General features: G+C 42.3%; 1 protein-coding gene across 2 annotated transcripts in view; it reads right to left on the bottom strand.

Annotated features, from left to right (window-relative positions):
- Positions 1-16,487, bottom strand: part of NRG2 (neuregulin 2) — a 200,619-nt gene extending 184,132 nt beyond the window's left edge. For both annotated transcript variants that reach the window (XM_003900192.5, XM_003900189.5), the window contains exon 1: positions 12,627-16,487. In XM_003900192.5, the coding sequence (XP_003900241.1) occupies positions 12,627-13,320 (694 nt within the window). In that variant the 5' untranslated portion in view covers positions 13,321-16,487. The remainder of the gene's footprint in view (positions 1-12,626) is intronic.
- Positions 16,488-24,771: the final 8,284 nt, after the last annotated feature.

Raw genomic sequence — 24,771 nt, forward strand, 5'->3', positions numbered from 1 at the left:
CAGATGAAATCTTAAAATCAGATTTCATAAATTGAGAGAAGAACCAAGGACAACCCCTAAGGGACTGTACCCTCTACAAAGTGGTCGAAAGAAGACATGGTGATGGAATGACCTGAGAAGGAAGGGAGAGGGGAAAGAGGTGTGTCAGAAAACCAAACACTATGACAGCATTCCTGGAGGAACCCATGGCAGGATCCACAAACCAGCTTCATTTTTTAAGGCTGACTGGGTCAACTGCAAGCCAACCATAAGGTTCCTCTCCCAAAGCCACATTGTTAGTAGCAAACTCCTCCACAGAAAGTAATCTTTGAACCCTAGAATGGAGAGTTATGTCATTGGATTACTCCCTGAGTCATGTGGACAGAGTAGCACTATCGATCGCCCTTTTCTCCCTCTTATAATAAGAACACTCACTCCTACTCTGGAATGATTAGGCTGTTATTTAACTTCAGACATGAGGAAAGTAAACTGTTGTACTTAAAAAATATATATATGGTTCATGACCTTGACCCAATGAAGCCCATCAAACCCAGTGGGACTCTTTACCAACTCAATGTTTTCTTTTAGACAGAGCTCCCTAGGATGCACTAGTTTTAGGTGTTCCCTTTACAGAACTAATCTAAAACCAATGCTTTTAACTTTTTTTACTTCTGGACATAAGGCAGACCATTCACCAGAGGCCCTGAGGCTGTAACACCACACAGGAGAAGTGCAGAGCCCACATTGTATGTGGGCATAGGTGAAGCAGGGGAAAGCCTGGCAGAGGTGAAAACAGCACTTCCAAGGGAACCAGTCTCAGCTCCAGCTCCCGTTTGCCCTCTCAGTTGACTGAGTGTAAACCATACACAGTGGAAACCTACTTATATAATTTACACAGTAAGAAACAAATACGGAAGGCTCCCTTCCAATCTGGGAGCCACCCATGTGCCTCCCTTCAACTTACAAATTAGATTCTTTCCAGCAGAAAGACCTTTCTCCTTTCTCTCAGAGGTGGTAGTGTCTGGCCCTGCCCAGATGGTAATACTACGTGGCTCTACATGGTGGGATTTTCTTAGCATTGGCCTGAATCACCTGGGCTGAGCTCTGGAGGTGCCATCTGAAAGGAATCTCTGTCAGTACTTGCCCAAGACAACTTAATGTATATGTTACTAAGACACCAGTGAATGTTACTAGCCTTTTTGGAGAAAGCATTCCTTTTGAAAATGAGACCTGGAATTATGGAAGATGACTTCTGGGGAAAAAAAAAAAAACAACAAAACTCCATGTTATGTCCAAAAGAATCCAACCTAAGGGAAACTTAGCCAGATTTACTGGATTTGGTTCCACCCTCATCCTATCCCAAGCTTGTGCCTACCTCCCCACTAGGTCTGTCAGACCTAAGGTCTAAGGAAGGGTTGGGAATTTTATACTAGAAATTTCTGGAAATTTTCCTGATTCTTGACAATGGGGGCTGAAGAATGGATGTTACATTCAGAGAAGAGCAATTCTATCAGCAGGCCTAAGTAGAAAGGAAGGAAGCCAGGTGGGATGAGGTGAGAGAGGTGAAGCCTCAGGTAAGAGAGGGTCAGAAGTAAAACCCATACAAACAGACTGTGAGAAAGAAACCAACCAACAGTAAGCAGTCAGACAGGCTATCTTTGGAAGTCTCAGAGTCCTTTAAAAGCAACTCTTCACTTACAGGCCTTGGATTCATCCTGTGACAACTGGATCCTGCCATGGTGTGAGACTCCTTTCTTTTTTAGAAAAAGTTTTTGTTTTCACTATTTTTCCCCTAAAATCAAATCAACCAATAACAATGCTAGAAAAGTTGCCCTGGATGCAGCCCTGCTGTTTTCTCTCATCCAGAGACAGAGATTCAGACATGACAGATCATCTGCTTAATCACTACCTGTTCCATCCTGACTGGTAAATAAACTCTCCTCTCTAAAGCCATACAAAGTTACTCCAGAAAAGAGGCATCAATGGGGCAGTGCTTAAGAAATCTATTGCTGGTCTAAGCAAGTGTGGCAAGGTGCTGTATTGAGATCATACCTATGGCCAAAGGCACCAGTGGAAGGGACTCAGAGACTCAAGGACGCTGAGTGCCACAGCCTTCTGCAAGGTGGTGTCCAACTTGGAGCTGGAGGAGAAGCCACACCCTACCCAATACTTCAGCCAAGCAGACATGGCAGAAAATGCCTCATTTCAAGGGAATGGTGAAAGAATGAACATGCCAAAGGAGAAACATTAGGAGAAAGCATTGGGCTCCCACCACCGCCCTTTCGAAATGAAAACCAGCGATCAAAGAACCAGTACTGGCCTCCAAAAGCCCCTAAATTGTCTACTAGGCAAAAAGGTGCTACTCCTAATTCGTGATCTCAGCTTACTACAAAAAAGGCACCCGGTCATACCTCTTACCTCTGAAGGTATTCAGCCTGAACCATGAAGAGGCCAGATTAAGAGTGCATCTGGGCATTCCAGTGAGAGACCAGAATAAGGAATATCCAAAAAGCTCAGGTGGCAAGTGAAACTGGTAAATTTTGCAGAATGCCAACTAACCAAAACACAGAAAAAGAACACAAGCCAAAATGTTGACATACATGAGAAAAACTACCTACAGATAATTCTAAAACTCAACAAAAGAGGATAATTACTTGCAAGAAAATAAAGAAACTATGGACTACTGAGAAAAAAAAACAAAACAGAACTGAAACATGATCAGGAAGCAAAATTCCACCCTCACTGAAATGTCTGAAGGCACTTTCCATGGTTGTCCCTTAGCCTGGGCTGTCATTTGATGAATCTTGAAATGTGTCTAGGAAAAAAATGGGCAGTAGAGAAAGCAAATGCTCCCACTGCTCCCCTTTTACTTGGCAATACCAGCAATCAAATATTAAAACGTCACCATATTTTAACTTACTGCCCCTAAAGATCTTACCACCAGGTAAACGAGATAAGATACTGGCCCATCAAAGGATAACTAGCAATGTACGGCATTAAATGATAAGTGTTATATAAATAATATAGGCCACAAATACTAAGACTTTCAGAATAAGAAAAAATAAAGACTACTTCTTGAGGTCAGGGGATTCATGGCCAGCCAAGGACCTGTGGGATAATAATAACGAACAAATATTTAGAGGAAGAACCCCCAAATGCATTACTTTCTGTGTTTTCATTTTCTATAAACATAATGATAGCACTTAATAGAATTGTTATGGGTATTAAATGAGATAATGCATGTAAAATAATTGGCAGTCTTTGTCCTACAAACACTTAAAGAGTAAAGTTTCATACTTTCATCAGGTTTCACATATCAATTAATTATTTAAAATAAAAATAAAATCACACAAACTCAAAAAATGTCACCTGTTACATGATCACATCTCTATTCCTCTGACCTTGGGAAGCCACCAGATATATTACAACTCACTACAGAAACAGGAAAAGAGAAAGGATGAGTGTGAACCCATCCCCAACCCTGGAAACCCCAAATCAAAGCAGGATGAGTCAGGGACCCTATCTGAAAATAAGGAAGCTTTCAGCCATCTTCCAGGGACTTTCAGCAACTTCTCCTGACAACAGCAAAAATGTAAGATAAGACCTACTGAAGTCAAAGAGCAAAGCTGGCAGGACTCCAGAACTTGGTTCACCCCACTAGTATGATGGCAGTTTGAAAGAGACACTGTGGATTATGCGTCTTAGTCCTCCCGTTTGTGAAACAGAGAAAAACAATATCTCTCTGCAGCCTTCTCAAAAAATTGACCAACACATACCTATGAGCACATCAAGATCTGTAGGCTACTTGAGATCTCCACAGAAAGAGCATTCATATCCTGGGACTCACATGGGTGTCTCCACAATGAGACCACACACATAACCCATTCTCTTCTCACCACCACCTCCACCAGATCTAGCCCAATAACTCTCAAGTTGAAACAAATGGGGATATCTGGGTGAAAAGCATAGTTGTTCATAAAAATGTTTCCACTTGCCTGCCCCCGGTCTTCTTCTGGAACTTAATATTTTCATTTACCTAGTCTTTCTGCTCACTCTGGTTAATAATTAACATTTTTTGAGCAAATTATATGTTAATTATTTTACATGCATTATTACATTATACTTATAGCAATTCTATTAAGTGCTATCACTATCTTTATTTTACAGGAAACTAAGATGCAGAAAGTAACTTGCCCAATATCACCCAGCTGGAATATGCAAAAGATGGTTTCCTTTTTTTTTTTTTTTTTGAGACGGAGCCTCACTGTCACCCAGGAGTGAGTGCACTCAGCTGGAGTCCAGTGGTGCAATCTCAGCTCACTGCAACCTCTGCCTCCCAAGTTCAAGTGATTCTCCTACCTCAGCCTCCTGAGTAGCTGGGACTGCAGGCGTGTGGCACCACATCCAGCTAATTTTCTCTATTTTTAATACAGATGGGATTTCACCATGTTAGCCAGGATGGTCTCGATCTCCTGACCTCATGATCCACCTGCCTCGGCCTCCCAAAGTGCTGGGATTACAGGCGTGAGCCACCGCGCCCGGCCGCAAAAGATGGCTTCTAAACCCAGGTCCATCTGACTGCAGAGCTCAAACTCTTAGTCATTACACTGTTTGGAGTAGACTTTTTTTTTTTTTTTTTTTTTGAAGGAAGGGCAGCTTTAAAAACTTTTAGCTGAAATCATACTTAATTGTGAACATCTGAATGTTTTCCTGCATGAATAGAAAAAAAATGTCTGCTCTTACCACTTCTATTCAACATTGTACTTTGGCAGTCCTAGGCAGTGTAATAAGACAAGAAAAAGAAACAAATGAGAAACAGATTAGAAAGGAAAAAATAAATATCTTTTTTTCATTGACAACACAATTATGTACATAGAAAATCCCAAGAAATATACAAAAAGAAAGTTGATAGAACAAATAAGTGAATGTATTCAGGTCACAACATACAAAGTCAATATATGAAACAAAACAAAACAATGATATTTCTACATACTACAATGAGTAACTGAAAAATGAAATTAAATTAATAACACCATTTATAATAACATGAATACAATGCCATAGGAAAAAACCACGAAACTTCCAGCTAAGTTTAACGAAATATGTGCAAGACCCATTCACTGAACTACAAAATGTTACCGAGTTACTTTTAACCTAAGCCTTCAAATACTACTTATATAATTAACAATAATTCGTCAGCCTAGCATTCAAGACTGATTAAAATATCACCCTAGGCTGGGCGCAGTGGCTCACACCTGTAATCCCAGGACTTTGGGAGGTCAAAGGGGGAGGATCACTTGAGCTCAGGAGTTCAAGACCAGCCTGAGCAACATGACAAAACCCCATCTCTGCAAAGAAAGAAAGACAATATCACCCTAATCTACCACTCCAGGCTACTCATTTTCATTCCCCTTTCATTCTGGTTTTTTTTTTTTTTTATTCCACAAACATCCCCCCTCTAATACTGAGAATGCTGCTCTTGCCGCATGAAATACATTTAATCAATTGATTCATCTCTATTCCCAAACTACTCTCACCTCAACTATCTCTGATTATTGGAAACCCTTCTCAAACTACTTCTCCAAGAAACGTTCTTTAATCTTCTAACCAGATATTATCTTTCTTTCCTTTTTGACTCTTCTCCTCCTCCCAAAAGCACTATGTTGGCATATCTTATAGTGTTTATCATATTCTAAGTTAAATTACTGTTATATGATTGTAAGCTCATTGGTGATGGCGACTGTATCTGATGCAGTTCCTCTAAAGTAACTTGTTCTTTACACAGAATATATATTTAAATACTTGTTGAAGCAAACATTTAAAAGACTGAATTAAAAGAAAGTTCTTTTTGTAATAAAACTTTTGGGATATCAAATTGCATCACTGTCACAATAGAATTCATGATGTCCTGACTTTTGCATGGGCTGGACCAGGTGTTTAGCCATTTTGTGACCTTTCTCTCATTCAATTCTGAGGAATGTTAATTCAGCCTGGCTTCTGTTAGTTGGATCAATATCAAGATCAAGACCAAGTAAAACATCCCAGCATAAAGGACAAAGACAGATCCTCAGTCTTTATATAACAGATCAGGGAAAGAAGGTGTACGGGAGCCAATGTCCTCAGCACAGGGCAAGAAACTGTGAATGATAAACAGAACTGTGGATTCAGTTTCTGGGGAGAGAAAAAAAAAAGTAATCTGATCATCACATCTTGGAGGTCTGCATTGCTTGCAGAACACAGAAACTTTCTACAGTACCTGGGCCTCTGCTGCTCTAGAAACATCTGCAAGGGTAAATGAAATGTTAACCACCAGTCCTGTCCCACACTCAGGAGGCTAGCAGCACAATCTGGTCCTGAACAGAGGCATAGAGCAGAGCTGACAGGCTCCGGAAGTGTCAGGCCTCTGTCCCAGAGAAGGTCCCTGGAGATGGCTATTTGGATCTTACTGCATATACAAACTGGGAAGGGAATGTTACTGTAGAATGGAGCTCATATGCCACATTCTCCCAACTAGCCAGAGAAGGAAGGCTTCTTAACGTAATTTCATAATTATCAAAAACATTATAGCTGATTAGCAGCAATTAATCACACTCCATAAGTGTGAATTTGTCTTTTGACCCCAGACTGGCAAAAGCTCCCTAGCTCTTTGCCCGGGTACAGGATGTCCTTTCATGTCATCCTAATACCTTTTAATCATCCTCTATGTGTGCTTCAGTTCTTACAATCTGACATGGAGCTCTAGCTCAGCAAGATTCATCTGCATGTATTACTGTTTTTAAAGAAGTCTGCTTTAATTAAATATAAAAGTCATTGTTCGAACTTGTCATAATTTAGCACTTCTACCGATTAATTCATCTACTTTCCCTAGTTTCCTAAAGAATTCCCTGTATCATCTCTTGAAATTCATAAACTGGACTTATTTCTATGTACAAATTCCAAAAAGTAAGTGGGAGGAGAGGGTTAACTTGCTAGAAACAAGTAAGACAAAAATCCCCACACCATTTACACCCATCCATCCAAACACAAAATTTGGGGGGAAATTTCTCTTACTTTTAGTGCAAATTATACTAACAACACTTCAGACCTTGCAAAGAAAGATCTAAGAACAAGTTGTTGAAAACTGCATTGGGGAAACTTCAATGATACTGATACCACCATTCCTTTCCCAAATTTTCAAAATTGCCAAATGCCACTAAGCAAACAGCGTTTCGAGGGTTAAGATTTCTGCTGTTTTGATATTTGCATATTTACTTTTTTCCTATGTATCCAAATGGCAATTCCCTGTTCCTCTGAAATTTTAATGCTATGTTCAAATCAGTTACCTTAAATGTACTTCAGAACAGTATTCAGGTAGCTAAATTCCCTGGAATTGTACCAGCTGTGCATGAATATGGTCCAAATCAAACTCTTCATTGACAACTGGGGACTCTGGCTTCTGAATGAAAATCAAAGCAATCATGCACTGTGGAGTTTTCTCTTTTTATCTGTGAAATCATGTGATCTCCCACATGGACGCTACTGTGAGATCACCAAGTGGGTGAAACAATAAAAATTGCTGTGTGGGTTGAGATGCAGCCCTGAATCCCAGTGATAAAACTTTGGATCTCTCCTTTGAGCATCCCAATTAAGACTTATAAAATGTATTGTCATGGAAAACTTAATGGCAAAGTATCTGAAAAATAAGTTGGTATTTTCATTCCTGAGTCTTGAATTATATCTGTGAGGTAAGGTATTGAGAAGAAAGGATCCTTTAGCTAGACACTTGAGATAGAGGACTCAGAGATCATTAGAACTAGGTAGATAAGATCTTGGGCCAGGTTAAGAAAATATGTACTACCTGGGAAGAATTTACCACAAAATTGACTTAATGGCAAAATAAACATTCTTCCTCTGTGGAAAGAAAATATAAGACTACTTTGGGCCGGGAGCGGTGGCTCACGCCTGTAATCCCAGCACTTTGGGAGGCCGAGGTGAGTAGATCACGATGTCAGGAGTTGGAGGCCAACCAGGCCAAGATGGTGAAATCCTGTCTCTACTAAAAATACAAAAATTAACCAGGCGCAGTGGCAGGTGCCTGTAATCCCAGCTACTCAGGAGGCTGAGGCAGGAGAATCGCTTGAACCAGGGAGGCAGAGGTTGCAGTGAGCCAAGAATGTACCACTGCACTCTAGCCTGGGTGACAGAGCAAGACTCCATCTAAAAAAAAAAAAAGACTACTTTGAAAAACATTGTGTTTTTAGAGAAACACACACTTCAAGAATAAATTATTCTTGAATATTTTACCACAGAGCCTTAAACCTGGGTAGTTGAGAACGGGGGTTAAGAAGGAAACTTTTCTTCATATATTTTTATGTATTTTCTGAATTTTGAGCCATATAAGTGTGTTACAGCTCCAAAAATATAAATATAATTTTGTAAAGAAAAAAACTAATTGATATTAGAAAATAAAATTAAAATTCCTTAGATAAAAGAGGATGGTAAAGGGGAAACACATTTGCTTTGATTAGGGGCAGAGAGGAAGTTAGTCACCTGATTGTTAATACACCACCATCCCTAGCTCCCAAACTGTTTGTTGATTCAAACCATGGTTGTTTTATTTTTGTTTAAATTTGGGGGTGGGCAAGTAGTAATCTACTTTCCAAAAGAAAAAAAATAAGAGGGTCTTTTCCAGCAAGATCTTTATTCTCCACCGCTCAAATCCCATTAACACTAATCAGCACAATGATTAAGCACATTGTGGTTAAGTACTCTAGTTGATAATGATTCTTTTGGAAGAAAGGTTCCCATAGCGACAGGTAAAGGCTATCATCAAACTCAGCTTTTCAGCACAGGACTTGATGTCACAGGTCAGAGAGTTAAGATTGTTTTAGTATTAATCTGGAGGCTTTCTTTAACTTCACTTGACTTTACCCATTCAAATGACACTGATGGAGAGTCCTTCTATAAACCAGGCAAAGTACGAAACACTGGGGGGCAGGAGAGCTCAGAGAAAGAAGACCTCAGAGATAAGCTATTGTTCCTGCCCCAAGAATTGCAGTCTGCCAAGGAAAGCAGCCACTGCAAGAAATAATGACTTTAGGGTGGTAATTCAATCCTTAAATCTGCAACCATGCCTCTAGTCCTCATCACTAGGACTGGTCAGTTTCTAATCTAGTTTCACTTTCCCATCTTCAAGCTGCAGCACAGCTGGGTTTCCAGCTGGCTAGGGAAGAAAAGATTCTTTAAATAAACAGCATTTTAAAAATATGTAGTCGCTTTTGCTATACTGAATTTTGTGAACCACCTTTCTCTAATATGTGAATCTGGGTGCCACATTAATTTAAAACTATCCTAAAGAATGTAAAATTCTCCAGGAATACACCTTTCCTTGTTTAATAACAAAGTACACTATACACTGGAAAACCGCTAATCAGGAAATCCCAAAGAAAGAAATGATCTTTATTTTTTATGCTATTTACTGCATCTATTCAATAAGGAAACTGCTTAAAAATATGAATATAAGAAAACAACAAGATAGGGTGTAATTATACCAAAATATATGCAACCATCTTTTAAAATGCAGGACTATTTGCAGAACAGGAGCCTTTTATAACATTGTACAGAGTTGCTAATCCCTGCAAGGTCTTTCTAACTCTTTTTCCTTGCCTTTCCACAGAAGGTACAGAAAACACCTCCCTCCATACATGCAATCTTCTAAGAAATGCAAAGATTTTACTCAACTCTATCACCAGATGTACTCTTTCTGGATAAATGATACCCATTAGATATGTAAAAATACCACTCTGGCAGGTCTTGCTATTCCAGCAAGACCCCTGTCTACCTTTCCCCACCTTATATTACAGACTTCAGGTCAACATTTCAGGTTGGAAATGAGCCATTTACGAGGACTGATAAGAAGAGGTCCAGTGTGACCTCCCGCATTGATGCTCCTGAGGCCAATTTTTAAACACAATATTATCCCTCCATATGGTGCCCCCCGCCCCCCCCAAAAAAAACCCCACAAGCTTTGTAGATGACCTCCCAGGGAACCACACCTCTCAGAACCTACACACACTCAGACCCGAAACTAGCTAAACAAAGCAACAATGCAACCTCAGTTGCTTAATATAACGGCCACGACGACAGTTTCCAAGTGCCACTTTCCCTATTTTGCAATGGGCAAATCTGCTCCAAGGAGAAAATGTTCCCAATGACCCTGTGGCCCAGAGGGCTTTCTTTAGAATAGAAAACAGAAAATGAATTTGTTAGTTATTTCCTGCTAAGCACAAGGACAGTGTTGTGGTTAGTTAGGATGATTTTGTTTCCTTATTTAATATACCATTACCAGTACATGTTTTCTTTAACCACACAGCAGAAAATAAGAAAATGCAGTTTATGTTCTTCTGTTATATTATCACCAATTCCACAAGTCTCACAAATAGGTACTTTAATTTCTAATCCCCTTATATAAGGCTCCCCAAAATAGTACCTATTTATACACTTTCCTTTGAATATCAATTCAAAGCAATTTTTTGCATTCTAAAATGTTTACTGCCATACACATTCCTGATCCTTGATAATTTGTGATATGTGAGGGCCCTTCCTTTACCAGTGATTGCAGTTCTAAATGTATCTTTTTAAGAACTGTACTACACATGCTATTTTGATAATATGAGATGATCATAATCTCGAAACAGACCATGTTTCTGACCCTCAAATCTTTCATGATTTCTGCATTCAACTGTTAAGCTATTAAATGCTCACTAGAACAAACAATGTGTAATTGATGAGGCATATTGTGTTGGGGGAAGGAGAAAGTAGAAGGAGGGAGACAAGGGAGCAGAGAAGCCAGTTACTCTATGGGGTTGTCTGACAAAGACCATCAAGTCCTCAGCAGCCCAGACTAGGGATTATGTGGAGATATACACTGTGCAAATGCAGGAGCAACTCACCAACAACCAAACAGAAGCTGTCCTTGAACAAGGTTCAATAAATATTTTTACTATCTATTTTCCACTGTATAATACTGTTTCACAGCTCCCCAAGGGATCTCAGATAAAATACTCAATAGAATAAAAAACTAGAAATTCTTAGCTGGTCTCTGCTTGTCATCATAAAACATTTCAGAACATAAAACTAATATTAAAAAGCAGTCGACGATATTCCTAAGGATAATGTCAGGGTGATAAACGGCTGTTATCCCCCAAAGTTTTCCCCTTCTTATTAAGACATTGCCAAGATTCTTCTCATTAAAGTGATCACAGTTTAACACAGTTAGTGCCTAGATATACTCCCATAAGTAAACTCCTAAAATTTGCCTCCTGAAGGGAGTGGGGGAGGAAAGCTTCCAAAAGTCATAGGTATTGATCTAGAAAGATGAGGGCAGCAAAACTTACTATAAGCTGTTACACATATTTTGCTACTCAAACAAAGCCTGTCTACACTACCTAGAATCAGTTGGTAAACTGGCAAACATACCAATTTCTATGAGAGTACAGGACATCTATCATAATTCAGCGATTACACAGTCCAGCAAGTCATACCACATGCCAACAAATTCAGCTTTAGTTGGGACAAAAAGAAACCCCAACGTGAATAAGCACGAGACGGGCTTACACCAAATGCTCCAGTGTGGGTCGATTTGATCTGACATAGCTTACTAAGAAGTAAGTACTGGATTCAGGGACAAGAAGAAAAAGCTCTTAGACTGACATTTCTTTGACTTTTGACATGGGAGACTTCCATTCCCAGCTGCAGAGATCTACAGATTTCGGTGTTTTGTTTCTAATCACCTGCATTCCTGTGCAGCATCCAACATCATGAAGATGAAAGATGCAGTCAAATACATCTGGCGAGTAAGACGTTAGAGCTGAACTTAAAGCATTCAACAGAAGTAAGTTACTCTCTTTCATCATCATCGCAATCAACAGACCTTGTAATATCCCCCAGAAACAGCTATTACAAAAAAAAAAAAAAAAAAAAAAAAGAGGTGACTGCTCGCTAGTCTTAAGAAAAAGATGGGCTACCTGCTTAGCAAAAACAGACAATCACGATGGAGAAAAAAACTGGAGCCACATGGAGGACGGAAAACAGTAGCAGAAAAAGTCCAACTCTGCCTGCGCCAGCGGTGTGGATGAGCAGAGCAACCAGCCCAGGAGAGGAAGGAGGGGGCGGGGGCGATCATTCCCTAGGAGAACTTGTAAGCGGAGGCCTTCACAGCCTGGGAGTCTGCCCAGCTGCTCCTGCAGACCCTGCCAGCCTGGGCACGGCAGGCCCGCGGGAGCAGAGCGGGCAAGGCCTCCGAGGGTCACTCCTGACACTGAGCCTCAGGCCAGCACCGCCAGGACCTCTCCGTTTTTCCTTCCGCTACTGGGCTATGATGGCAGCTTTCCAGCCCCACATGCCATACATCAGCCGCAGATCCCCGCTGGCACAGGCCAGCGCCTCCCTCCGCCCCCCGCCCCTGGCACACTTTGAGCCTGATCCTCCTTCTCTTCAACCCCAACCCCCTCACCCACCCGTGCCAGGCGCCCTGCCCAGGGGCGGCCCCACCCCCAGCGCCCGGACTTTGCCAGGCCCGGGCACCTGCAGCACCTCCCCGCCCCACCCCCATTCTCCACCACCTCGCCCCTCCCCCCTTTCTCCAGCAAAGGGAGGGGGCGACTCACCGCAGTCAGTGCACAGGATCTTGCCCACCTCTTTCTTGAGATTTTTGCCGTTGGTGTCGAGGGGGGCAAAGGCCGTCTTAAAGACTAAGGGCTGTTCCGTGGGCTCCAGGAAAAAGATGTAGCGCTGGTTCCTTTCGAGCGGCGCACAGGAGCCCACGCTGATCACCTGCTCGCGCTGCAGCCCCCCGCTCCGGAGCGGCCACTTGTCCAGCACCTTTACCAGCGCTACCCGACCCGAGGCGGGCGGCTCTCGGGTGCTGTTGGAGCTGGAGCCGCCGGCTGGGGCCAGCCCCTGTACCTTGCCCTCCACCACCACGGGTGCCTTGTACGCCTGGTCCTGCACCGACTTGAGGCTGGGCGAGTAGCAGGCGAGCGACACACCGAAGAGCAGCATGGAGAAGCCGGGGGCCGGGTCGCGCCTCATGCCGCCGGCGGCTGCGGCTCGCGAACGGGCGGCGGCTCTCCGGGCTGCGGAGCTGCGGGGCTGCGGCTGTTGCTGCGACCGCGGCTCTGGGGGCGCAGCGGGACGAGAGATGCTGCTGTTGTTGCTGCTGCTCCTGCTGCTGCCGCCGCTCTCGCTGCTGCTGCTGCTGCTCCTCTCGCTGCTGCTGCTGCTGCTGCTGTCGCTGTAGCTGCTGCACCGACCCTTCTCCAGTGGCGGCGGCGGCAGCGCTGAGCAGCAAACCTGCCGCATCTGGCCAGGCCATTTGGGGGGCTCCGCCGCTCAGCCGCCGCCGCCTTGGGAGGGGAAACAGAGCCCGCTGGAAAACCGGAAACAGCGTAACGTTAGCGCCTCTTAGCCCTCCACCGGCAGCCCGGGGAGGTGGCCCAGCTAGGGCAGGGAGCAGGCGGCAAGCCGGCCGCGATGCGCAGCGCGGCGCGGCGCAGCGCTCCCACCCTGTGCGCCAGGACCTGGAGGAGGATGCGGAGGATGGGACGCCCGCCCACTTGCTCTCTCGCGCCCCCTCTGCCCCCGGACTGAGTGGGGAGCGCGGCTTCTGCAGGGGAAGCTTGGGACTGCACTGCTTTAGTGCCCGCCTTCAGCCCGCAGGGGCGAGGGTGGAATCGTGCCACCCTTTGCTCTCGGGATTTATCGGTATGACAGTAGGGGTGGTGCGTGAGGAGAAGGCGGAGAAGAGATAACGGGCTCCTGACACCATCCTATGAACGTGGGAATGGGACGCAGGGCGTGCCCCCTGCCTTTGGCCGGCAGCTGTAGGAGCCAGAGAGGTTGCCATGGCCAGGATGGCCGGCCAGCCTCTCGCCTCTTGGGCTGTCCTCTTTCCTAGGAGGACCCTGGAGCCCAGCCCCTAAATGATACCACGTGCTCGGTCCTGCCACCGCCTGGTGAGAGCTGGATATTCGACTTGAGGTGGGGGAGGATCCCAGCCCCGTCATTATGGAAAGAGTTGAGCTACACGGTGTCTTGTCTCAGCATTGAGGACACCGAAGTGGTGGCTGAGAAAGGGTCCAGTCCCCAACACTCTGGCCTTTCTTCAGCAGCCACGTGGGGATCTGGCTGAGCACTGTACAACCTAATCTTTTAAAAATCTGCTAAGAGAGGTGGGGGGGCTTCTTGGGAGCCAATAGAGAGCCAGAGCCTGTCAGGGCCAGAGGCTGCTCCATAAAAAAGGTTTGTTTTGTTTTGTTTTGTTTTTCCAAGGCTGATGCTTGCAAGAGGCAGAAGAGTTTGCTGCACTGGAGCCAGCATCTGATTTAAAACACACATACACACACACACACACACACACACACACCCAGCTCCATAATCCATTTGCCTATCAGTGAGGGTCCAGGGAGTTTTCAACACTCAGCTTTTAACCTTGAAAGATGTGGAGCTCAGGAATGCCAGTGAGATCTTGGGAAATTTTATACCGAACTTGGCTCCACAGGAAACTGGTCTAAGGATGACTGACTTAGGCTAGGACTGCTATTCTGGAAAGGAAGTAGAGAGAGCTACACCTTTCCTCCCAGCTAAGAGACATCTTAAACTCAATACATCCAAAACCAACATCATTATTTCTTCCACTTCACTCCAAATCACCTATAATTATTAATGCCACTGTTTTATTCTTTTAGACTATATCAATCCATTACAATGAGTCCCTTCATCTCATCTTTTATTCTTCCTCATCCAATTAATCACCAAGGCCTTTGGGTCTCCCTTTTAAAATAATCTCCAATTTATCTACTTCCACTCCAACTCTGCTGCAAACACCTGAAGTCCAAGTCCTCATCATCTCTCACTTGGACAACTTCAAAGCCTATTAACTGGTCTCCACTCCTTTCACCTCATTACCTATCTCCAGTCCTACCAATGCCAGAATGATCCTTCTAAAAATAAAATGTAAGCACAATTTGGCCATGCTACCGCTCTCAGAAGTCAAGTCCAAACTCCTCAGCAAGGCTCTTCATGGGCTCTCTTTGTCTAGCCAACTTCATATCCTAAGAGCCAACCCCCCACCCTAGCAATCCTCAGCACTTCATGCTGTTTCTTGGTGTGCTTCTGCACACAATGTCTCTTGTGCCCAGAAAGCCTCACCTCCACCTTGTCCACATGGATAACTATTCTTTTCCCAAGGCTCAGCTCAGCATTATACTGCATCTCCCTTCCTACATATCCACCTCTACTCCCACCAACATACACATAGATGATGGAATTAATCCCTTCCTCCTCTGTATTGCCATGAGCCTTACTCATGGCATAGTATTACTGTTGGGATATGGCCCATACTGTATTTCAAGCAGCCATTTAATGGGTCTGCATCTCCCATCAGGCCAGGCATGTTAATGTAAGGGACTATATATATATTCTATTCGCCTTTGGATTCCTATTACCTCCAACATAATGCCTGGCATAAAATAAGGATTAGCAAATCTCCAGTGAAAGAAGGAGAGAAGGAAGAAAATAACTGAAAATTGGCACTTTTAAAGGCATCAAGCCAACCTTGTTGGCTCCTTCAGTGTCCCCCATTTCATTTTCATAGATCACAGACCTCATAAATCACAAAACATCACTATAAGGAAGATAGCGACATCCGCTCTTTCATTTTTCAATGAAAGAAAAAGTCCCAGAGGGGATAGGGGACTTACTCAAGATCTCACACAGCCAGGACTGAACTCAGTCTTCTGTTCCTGAGACGAGGGTCATAGTGAAGAATTTGTGCTCTGGAGACCAGAAGAGCTGGGTTTTAAAGCAACTCTGTGACTTACCAACTTTGGGATGAGTCTATTTTACTCTCTAGGCCTTAGTTTCTTTATCAGTATGAAGGAGAAAATAATAGGGTCTACTTCATAAAGCCATTTTTTGCTTATTATGTGCTTTCAATAAATATTCAATCAAATGGCTCCTCTGCGCCAGTCACTGAGGCACTATATGTTACTGGGTACACTGTGGTAAACCAAACTGTTCAACAGTACATGTCTGTGCTCTCAAAGCTCATACTCTGACTGGGAAGACAACAGTAAACAAGTACACAAATGGGTAACTAATTACTTGTATTGCTGAGTATCCTGAAGGAAATAAACAGGATGAAATGATAGAGAATAATGGAAAGGGGAGAGGATAGGTCTACTTGGATAACAGAAGGCTTGTCTGAGGAGATAACATTTAAGCTGAGACTAGAAGGATGAGGAGGATGTGGATTATGTGAGATAATATGTAAAGTGCTTAGAACAATGTCTGGTGCACAGTAAGGGCCAAACTTAAAGTTGAGAATTATTAATATTTTACTTACACTGGTGGTTCCCAATCTAAAAGCTGTGAATTTCTAAGTGGTATTAGCCTACTGTGGTAGGCTAAGTGGGGTAGATCACTTGAGGTCAGGAGTTCAAGACTAGCCTGGCCAACATGGTGAAACCTCATCTTTACTACCAAAAAAAAAAAAAAAAAGCTGGGCGTGGTGGCGCTCACCTGTAATCCCAGCTGCTTGGGAGGCTGAGGCAGGGAAATGCTAGAACCCAGGAGGCAGAGGTTGCAGTAAGGCTCATAACACTGCACTCCAGCCTGGGCAACAGAGCCCTATCTCAAAAAAAAAAAAAAAAAAAAAAAAGCAATACAATTTTTCAATAGCATATGTCATGAAGAATAAACATATTATTTTCCTCTCTCTCTCTCTTATTTATTTATTTATTTATTTATTTATTGAGACGGAGTTTTAGTCTTGTTGCCCATGTTGGAGTGCAATGGTGCAATCTTGGCTCACTGCAACCTCTGCTTCCCAGGTTCAAGCAATTCTGCCTCAGCCTCCCAAGTAGCTGGGACTACAGGGTCCCGCCACCACTCCCAGCTAATTTTGTATTTTTAGAAGAAACGAGGTTCTACCATATTGGCCAGGCTGGTCTCGAACTCCCGACCTCAAGTGATCCACCCGCCTCGTCCTCCCAAAGTGCTGGATTACAGGCGTGGGCCACCGTGCCTGGCCAGCATCGCTTTCATTGTCGTCTAAGAGGTCTTTAATTTCCTCAAACTACTTCCACATATACACTATTCGAAATTCATAACACTGAAGAGCACGTGGGATAAGCATTATTTTACAAAAACATGAGGAAAATCGACACACGGAGAATTTAAGTGACTTTCCCAAGATCACAAAGCTATGGATATCTTTTTTTGCCAAGATTTATAACAAACTCAATCTCACACTTTTGAATAGAACCACATAAAGAAATGGAAGCCAGACCTGTTCACTATACCATGGCTTAGCACAAGGTTGTGAAAAAAACTGGTTCATGGTAGCAGTGGGCTGTGTCACTATATAATAATCACTAAGAACAAAAACAGAAGTAGACAGAATGGTATAGACATTCTGAATTCAAGATAGAACACCCACATGAAAAGCTTGGCTTCTTTTCTCGGATCCCTCCCACACAGGATGGGCTTCTTCCAGCTTCAGCCAGGATAGCAGGCCAGAAAGGGCCACTGAACCAGGTTCATGGCTTACTGCAGCTAGGAGAATTGGCTAATCAAGGAGATCTGTATGGCCTTTATCTGGTCACTGAGTCTCACAAATCAAGCCGAACACTTTGCAGGGCAGTCTCGCTTTCTAAATAAAGAAATTTTGTAAACTTATTTTTTCTCCTTTTGAAATCTGTTTTCTAAATTTGGCTTCCAGAGTCACTTTCAGGTTCTGTGTGGTTAATTTCTTTTCCTCCAAGGATTTTCAAACAAGGGACTAAACAGAAAACAGATATTGAAAGTCAGAATGTTAGCACTGGGGAAGACTTTAGTATCAATGTAGCCTGATGTCCTTCTTTTACAGAGGAAGGCACAGAGACCATGGAGATTATTTGATTTGCTCAAGGTCACACAGCCTTGTTGGCAGCAGGAATAGCCCTCATTCCCTGACCCCTGGCCCAGTGCTCTTTTGTCTACTTTTCAAAATCCTGACTCCACCTCTACTGGAACGTGAGCTTGGACAAGTCACTTCACCTTTTTGGTTTGTTTGTTTTTTGAGATGGAGTCTCGCTCTGTCACCCAGGCTGGAGTGCAGTGGCGTGATCTCGGCTCACTGCAACCTCTGCCTTCCGGGTACAAGCGATTCTCCTGCCTCAGCCTCCTGAGTAGCTGGAATTACAGGCACGCGCCATCACACCCAGATAATTTTTGTATTTTTAGTAGAGACAGGGTTTCACCATTTTGGTTGGGCTGGTTTTGAACTCCTGACCTCGTGATCCTCCCGCCTCAGCCTCCCAACGTGCTGGGATTACAGGCTGAGCCACCAAGCCCGGCCACTTCACCTTTTTAAGTCTTTTCATTTCTGAGCCTTAACTACTTTGCATTTCACAACTGGAAAATTTATAGTGGTTTAATAACTTTCCAAATGACAGACACAGTTGGGACTCTAATCCAAGCTTGTCCATTGCCAAAGCACGTCCTCATGCATAGCACCGTCAGAACTCCCTGGGTAAGAGGCGGTCTCTTGGTGTCACTTTCATTATCATCTAAGAGGTCTCTAATTTCTCTGATTTCCTTTTTTGGGAGGGGCCCCCAGTAAAATATCTACTTCTTAGGAGTTGTGTAAGGATTAAGTGAGTTAATTCATGTGAAATGTTTCACACAGTAGCTGGACACAGAGAAACTTGCTAAGTGTGAAGTCTCTGGAGTCAAACTGCCTGCGTCTGAATTCCAGCTCTGCCAGTTTGCTTGACTGACATTTTGGCCTAGCTACTTACGTTCTCTGTCTCAGTTTCCTCAACTGTAGAGTGAGTAAAATGATATATCTTCCTATATCATTAAAATTGTCATGAGTCTTAAATAAAATAATATGTATAACCCACTTAGAATAGTGTTCAGCACATGTTAACCATTATTAGTTTGACTGTAATAACCACTTTTCTTATTTTAAGTAGCCATACTTTGCCCAAAATTCATCAGTTTTAAAAGCATTCACTTTCATATGTTTTGAACACATGCTGAAATTCTTAAGATTGGAGCCTGATTTTCTGCTTTATTTAAAAAAAAAAGAAAGCCTCTCATTGGTAGTTCCAGTTCCTAATCAAGAGAGGCCAGGATTCAATAATTTATAGCCTATGGCTATGTTTGGAGTCAAGGGGCTTCCACTCCCCAATTTGCTGAAAAGGGCAGCAGCCCCTCTGTCTGAGTTGTTCCATCTGGGATAATAATAATTATTCCTTTGTAAAGTGCTTTGAGACCTTTGGATGAAGAGTGCTATGTGAACACAAATTATTATCTCTTTTCCAGATATGACTTTTAGATTAAAATCCAGAAGCTCCCTAAAATAGACCATAGCAGAAGTATGGTCTGGACACAGATACATCTGTCCATTATTATCACAACCAGATAATACATTCATGATCAACATCATCATTCATTTTCTTTTACATGTCATAGCAGATCTAACTTGGATTGGGAAAAAATGAGATGTCCTCAAGATGGATGTTTTTGCTGTTTAACTTTCAAAGATTTCCCCCACTCTGTTTTCCTGATTTGTGTTTTTGGAATCCTCTCCTGAGGTCAACAGGAACTCTGAGGTTGATTCAACTCTGGGGGCGTGAAGCAGGACAAGAAAAAGGAATTATTCTCTTAGTCCCAAATTCTCATGCTAGTGTACCTTCAAGTGTCCAATTCATCTGTTTCTACTTTATAGTTTTTAGTTAATGTGCATTCTTTTTCATGTGGTTTCTAGGCACTTCAATATCATCCGAAGTCAGTAATTTTAAGACTTTACTTTCCGTGAGTTTTTGTTACAATTCCTAAATTTATTTATTCATTCTTCCAGAAACATTTATTGAAAAATCTGCTATGCATAGCACTGCCCCAGATGCTAAAGAAATAATAGCCATGGTTCCTGCTAGAGCTAAAATCTAGGCAAAATTGGAGTCAGGTGAGCTGTTATCTGTTGAGCGGGCACCCGTTCTTGATTCTTATACACACACACACACACACACACACACACACCCCACTTCTCCTTTAATGTCATCCTTCCCCTTTGTATTTTAGAGGCTCAGTGTCCCACTGCTCTCTTGGCTCTCACAATTCTAAGGGCAGAGACAGTGTGTTTTGCAAATGCTAGGCCCTTAATATTTGCTGATATGACAAACTCAGTCACAATAAAGGATTAACATCTGTTAAAGTGTAATGCATAACTCCTTATGTTATGCCTTCATTTCTAAGGCATCCTATATTATTCATTTCAAAATGAACTTATTCATTCCAATAGTATTTTTATTTCATTATTTCTTTTAGAACATCCATTTGATTAATACTTATTTTAGAACTTATCATTCAAAAGTGTCTTTAGCGCCTACTCTGTTTCAAGCTTTCTATCAGATGCTAAGAACGTAGAGGCAAATAAGACACATAAGGCCTCTGCCCTTGAACAGTTTACACTCGTAAAGGGAGACAGACACTAAAAGGAAGAAATAAACAAAAATAAATTCAGTGAGAGAAAGAAAAGAGGGGGAAATAAAGAGAGAGGTGTGTGAGTATGATTGGATTGAAAATGACCAGGACAGGATAGGTACAGTGACTCACACCTGTAATCCCAGCACTCTGGGAGGCCGATGTGGGCAGATCACCTAAGGTCAAGAGTTTGAGAAAAGCCTGGCCAACATGGTGACACCCCATCTCTACCAAAAAAAAAAAATCTGGGTATGGTGGTCGGCGTCTGCCGTCCCAGCTACTTGGGAGGCTGAGGCAGCAGAATTGCTTGAATCCAGGAGGCGGAGGTTGCAGTGAGCCAAGATAGCGCCTCTGCACTCCAGCCTGGGTGACAAAGAGAGATTCCAAGAAAAAAAAAAATGACCAGGACAGGACAGTGCTTACAGGCATGGTTTCTCTAAGAAGACGGAATTTGAGCTGAGACGTGAAGAATGAAGAGGAGTCAGCCACACAAAACACTGGGAGCAGAGCATTTGAAGCAGAGGGAAGAATCCCACACAAAAGGCCCGAGGAAATAATGAGCTTGACATGATCAAAGTAGGGAAGGAAGGCCAGTGGGGTTAGAGATTGTTATAACAAGGAAGAAGAGTGGTATGGGATGAGGTCAGGGAGACAAGTAGTGACGAGACTCTTGCTGGGCCTTGCAAACTAAAGTAAGTTTGTTTGTTTGTTTGTATCCAAAGTAAGTATGGATTATTTTCTAAGCACAATGGGAAGTCACTGGAGAGTTGAAGTAGACACCATGCGATTTAAAATTAAAAGAGATCACTCTGAGGTATGGGGCAGAGACTGTCATGGTAGAAGAGTGGAATCAACAAGACCAGTTAGGAAGCTGGCAGTGTCCTGTCCTGGTCTTTTTTTGCTTTTTTTTTTTTGTTTTTTGTTTTTTTTGCAGTAGTCTAGGAGAGATGACAGTGGTTTCAACTTGTGTAGTAGCCATGGAGATAAAGAAAAATTGATGGAATTTAAGATATAATTTGAAGATGGAACCAACAAGACTTGCTAGAGTGGATGAAGTAGGCAAGGAAAATAGAGTAATCACAGATGACTAAAGTTTTGGTTTGGACAGAGGATAGCACCATTGGTTGAGATGAGAAATTCAGTAGTTGAAAGAAATAGAAAATTCCATTTTTGACGTATTAATACCAAGATGCCTGTTGGACATGCAAATGGAAATTAAAGTACAAGTGGGTAGGTAAGTCTTGGCTTAAAATATGAGGTTAGAATTAAAGGTCTACATTTGGGAGTCAACATATAGTTGGTATTTAAAGCTATAGAACTAGATAAGATGAAATGAGAAGGGTAATAGGGAAGAGGTTCTAGAACAGCACTGTCCAGTAGAAATGTGTGAGCCACACATATGAGCTACATGTGTAATTTTACATTTTCTAGTAGCCATATTAAAAAGTAAAAAGAAATAGAATAATTTTAATAACAATATATCTAAAATGTTATTATTTCAACATGTACCCATGTAAAAAATTATTCATGAGATATTTTACATTCATTTTTTAAATACTAAGTCTTTGAAATCCAGAGTGAATGTTATGTTTTACGGCATATATCATTTCTCACTAGTCACATGTCAAGTGCTCAGCAAACCAACGTTTAGAGGTTGAATAGAGGAGGAGGAGTCAGGAAAGAAAACTGTAAGAATGGTGCCACAGAAGCCAAGAGAAGTATTTTAAAAAGGGACTGGTCAGCTGTGTCCAATGTTTATAAGAGGCTGAGTAAGATGAGAAGTGGCAATAGAATTCAGCAACATGGAGGTCACTAATGACCTTGACTAAAGCTGCTTCAGTGGAGTGATGGCTTCCTGGAAGGAAGCCAGAATGGAGTCAATGAAAGGTAAGGAAGTGGTGCCAGCCAGTATAAACAACTGTTTCAAAAAGTTTTGCTGTGCAGAGGAACAGAGAAATGAGCACTAGTTGGAGGGGGATATGGAGTCAAGGAAGGGTTTTTATTAAAATAGGAGATGTCAGAGCATGCTCAAATGGCAATAGGAATGTTCCAAGAAGAAGGAAGAAACTGTTGTGGGAGAAAGTGGATAGTAAGTGAGGAATGGAAATCCTTGAGAGAACAAGAGAGATGAGTGTAAGAGCACAAAGAGAGGAGCTGGTCTTTGACAAGAAAATTATTCTTTTATCAAAACAGGAAGGCAGACAGACTATGGACACAGTATAGAAGAATGGATACAGATTAGTTTATAGAGCTGAGTAATGGAATCTTCATTTTAACACAGGGCTGAAGCCATAAGCAAAAGCAAGCAAAAACCAAAAAGAAAAAAATCAGAGACAGAAAGAGAGAGAGAGAAAAGAGGAATGCAAGCTGGAAAGGAAAAAGGTGGTATGCATGTGGAAGGGGAAGAAGGGACACTGTATTCTTCTTTTCTTTTCTTTAAAAACAATCCATTTGATCAATATAAGAGAGGATTAAACTTTTCCAGGATCTGAACTGTTGGTGTCCACCCTCCAAGATACCCCTTTCTCTGCATCAGGATACCTAGGAAACCAATTTAGTAATCACAAGGTTGCTTGATGATCAGTCTCTGGGCAAAGGGAATAAATAATCTTGAGTTCATTTCATTCAAGGGTTAAAAAAAAAAAAAAAGCCTGATGAGCTATTTCTGATACATGTAACAGGGTACACATGCTTGCTACATTCAGAGTATCTCTCCCCTGAGCAATGTTGGAAACAAAGCAACACAATCTCATAATCCAGTTTATGGAACAATCTACCTGAGGCCTCTTCCAGCCGTTAAGAAAATTGAAAACCACTAGAGGCAAAATATATCAGGCTGGGTCCCAAGCAGGAAATACTATTCTATTCAAAACAGTTTGCTGAAAATAACTTATTAAAGGGACTATCTACAAAGATGTGGGCCAAGCTAAGGGAAACAAGACTCAGTAGAGACACCCAGGGGCCTGCATGAGCGGTAAAACATTCCCTTCCCTCGACATACAGGGGTAAGGTAAAGAAGAAGATCCCAGTAAGTACTGGAGTCACATCGAAGGGGCCATCAGGCAGCTCCTGCAAGAATGTGGCAGTAAAGTAGGGAGAAAGAAGGGGGAAGAAACAATCCAGTCTCTCCTTTCTGCTTTTCCTCCTACCCCCATGCCAAGTTTCTGCTGAATGAACCACAGTCAGAAGCCAAAGGATGAGGGAACCCACAGAAGTCAATGTACAGGGTTCCAGGCAGGACAAGGGAGGGCAAAGAGTGAATCTGATGGGTGGGAGTTGGGGGGCAAACAGTATAACTAGCGCGGGAAGATAAGCTATTCTTACATGAAACAAAGCAGCACCTAAATAGGAATGCCAACCTTGGACTATTTATGGAGCACTAAATTTATGATAGAGAGGAGGGAAGGGAGAGGGAAAGCGAAGTAAAACTCTCATTCACACAAAGATAACAGTAACTCTTAGCTTTCATTCATCTTTTTTACCAGATCAGAGATTTGGAGAAGGGGGAGATATTATTTTGCATTTCATTTTATTCAAGAGAAGACTTTTATTTTCCCCTTATTATTAGAAGGCAAAAAATCCTAGATATAAAAATATTTGTTTGACTCTTTGAGAAAAAAGAATCCTGTACAGATTTTCATATCCTATTATCCTTATGCTACTATTCCCACCTCCCCTCCATGTGCACTGCTGGAAAGAGGCCTAAACCTCCAGGAGATACTGGTTTACTGAAGCTTAAATTTAGACAAAAGACCTGATGCAGACATTTGAGGTCACTAAGCTTCTGTCACCATATGGACATAATCAAACAGAAGGCAATACAGCATTGTGGTTAAGAAGGTAGGCTCTGAATCCAGACTACCTGGGTTTAAATGCATGTTCTACTACTTACTTGCTGCGTGACCTCCAGCAAATTACTCCTGTCATCCTCCATATCATCTGTAAAATGGGGATAATAACAGTACGTATTCTACAGTGTTAGCTTACACGGATTACATGAGATACTTCATGTAAAGTACTTAGGGTACTGTCTGGCATATAGTAAATGCTTAAGAAGAGTCTTATTATTAATAAAGCTAACTTTCTGATTCTGAAGTATTATGCAATCAATTCTATTTCTCTTTAATAACCTGGTCTTTGTCTCCTCTCCATATGTTTAGATTATTCTCTAGAATCAATCTCTCTCCCATTCTCTCTCTCTCTCTCTCTCTCTCTCACACACACACACACACACATACACACAGTAGATAGTGGAGTCCTCATTTCTCATTTATATCAAAG

The sequence above is a fragment of the Papio anubis genome, chromosome 5 (assembly GCF_008728515.1).
Source record: "Papio anubis isolate 15944 chromosome 5, Panubis1.0, whole genome shotgun sequence".
Classification (NCBI taxonomy): Eukaryota; Metazoa; Chordata; class Mammalia; order Primates; family Cercopithecidae; genus Papio; species Papio anubis.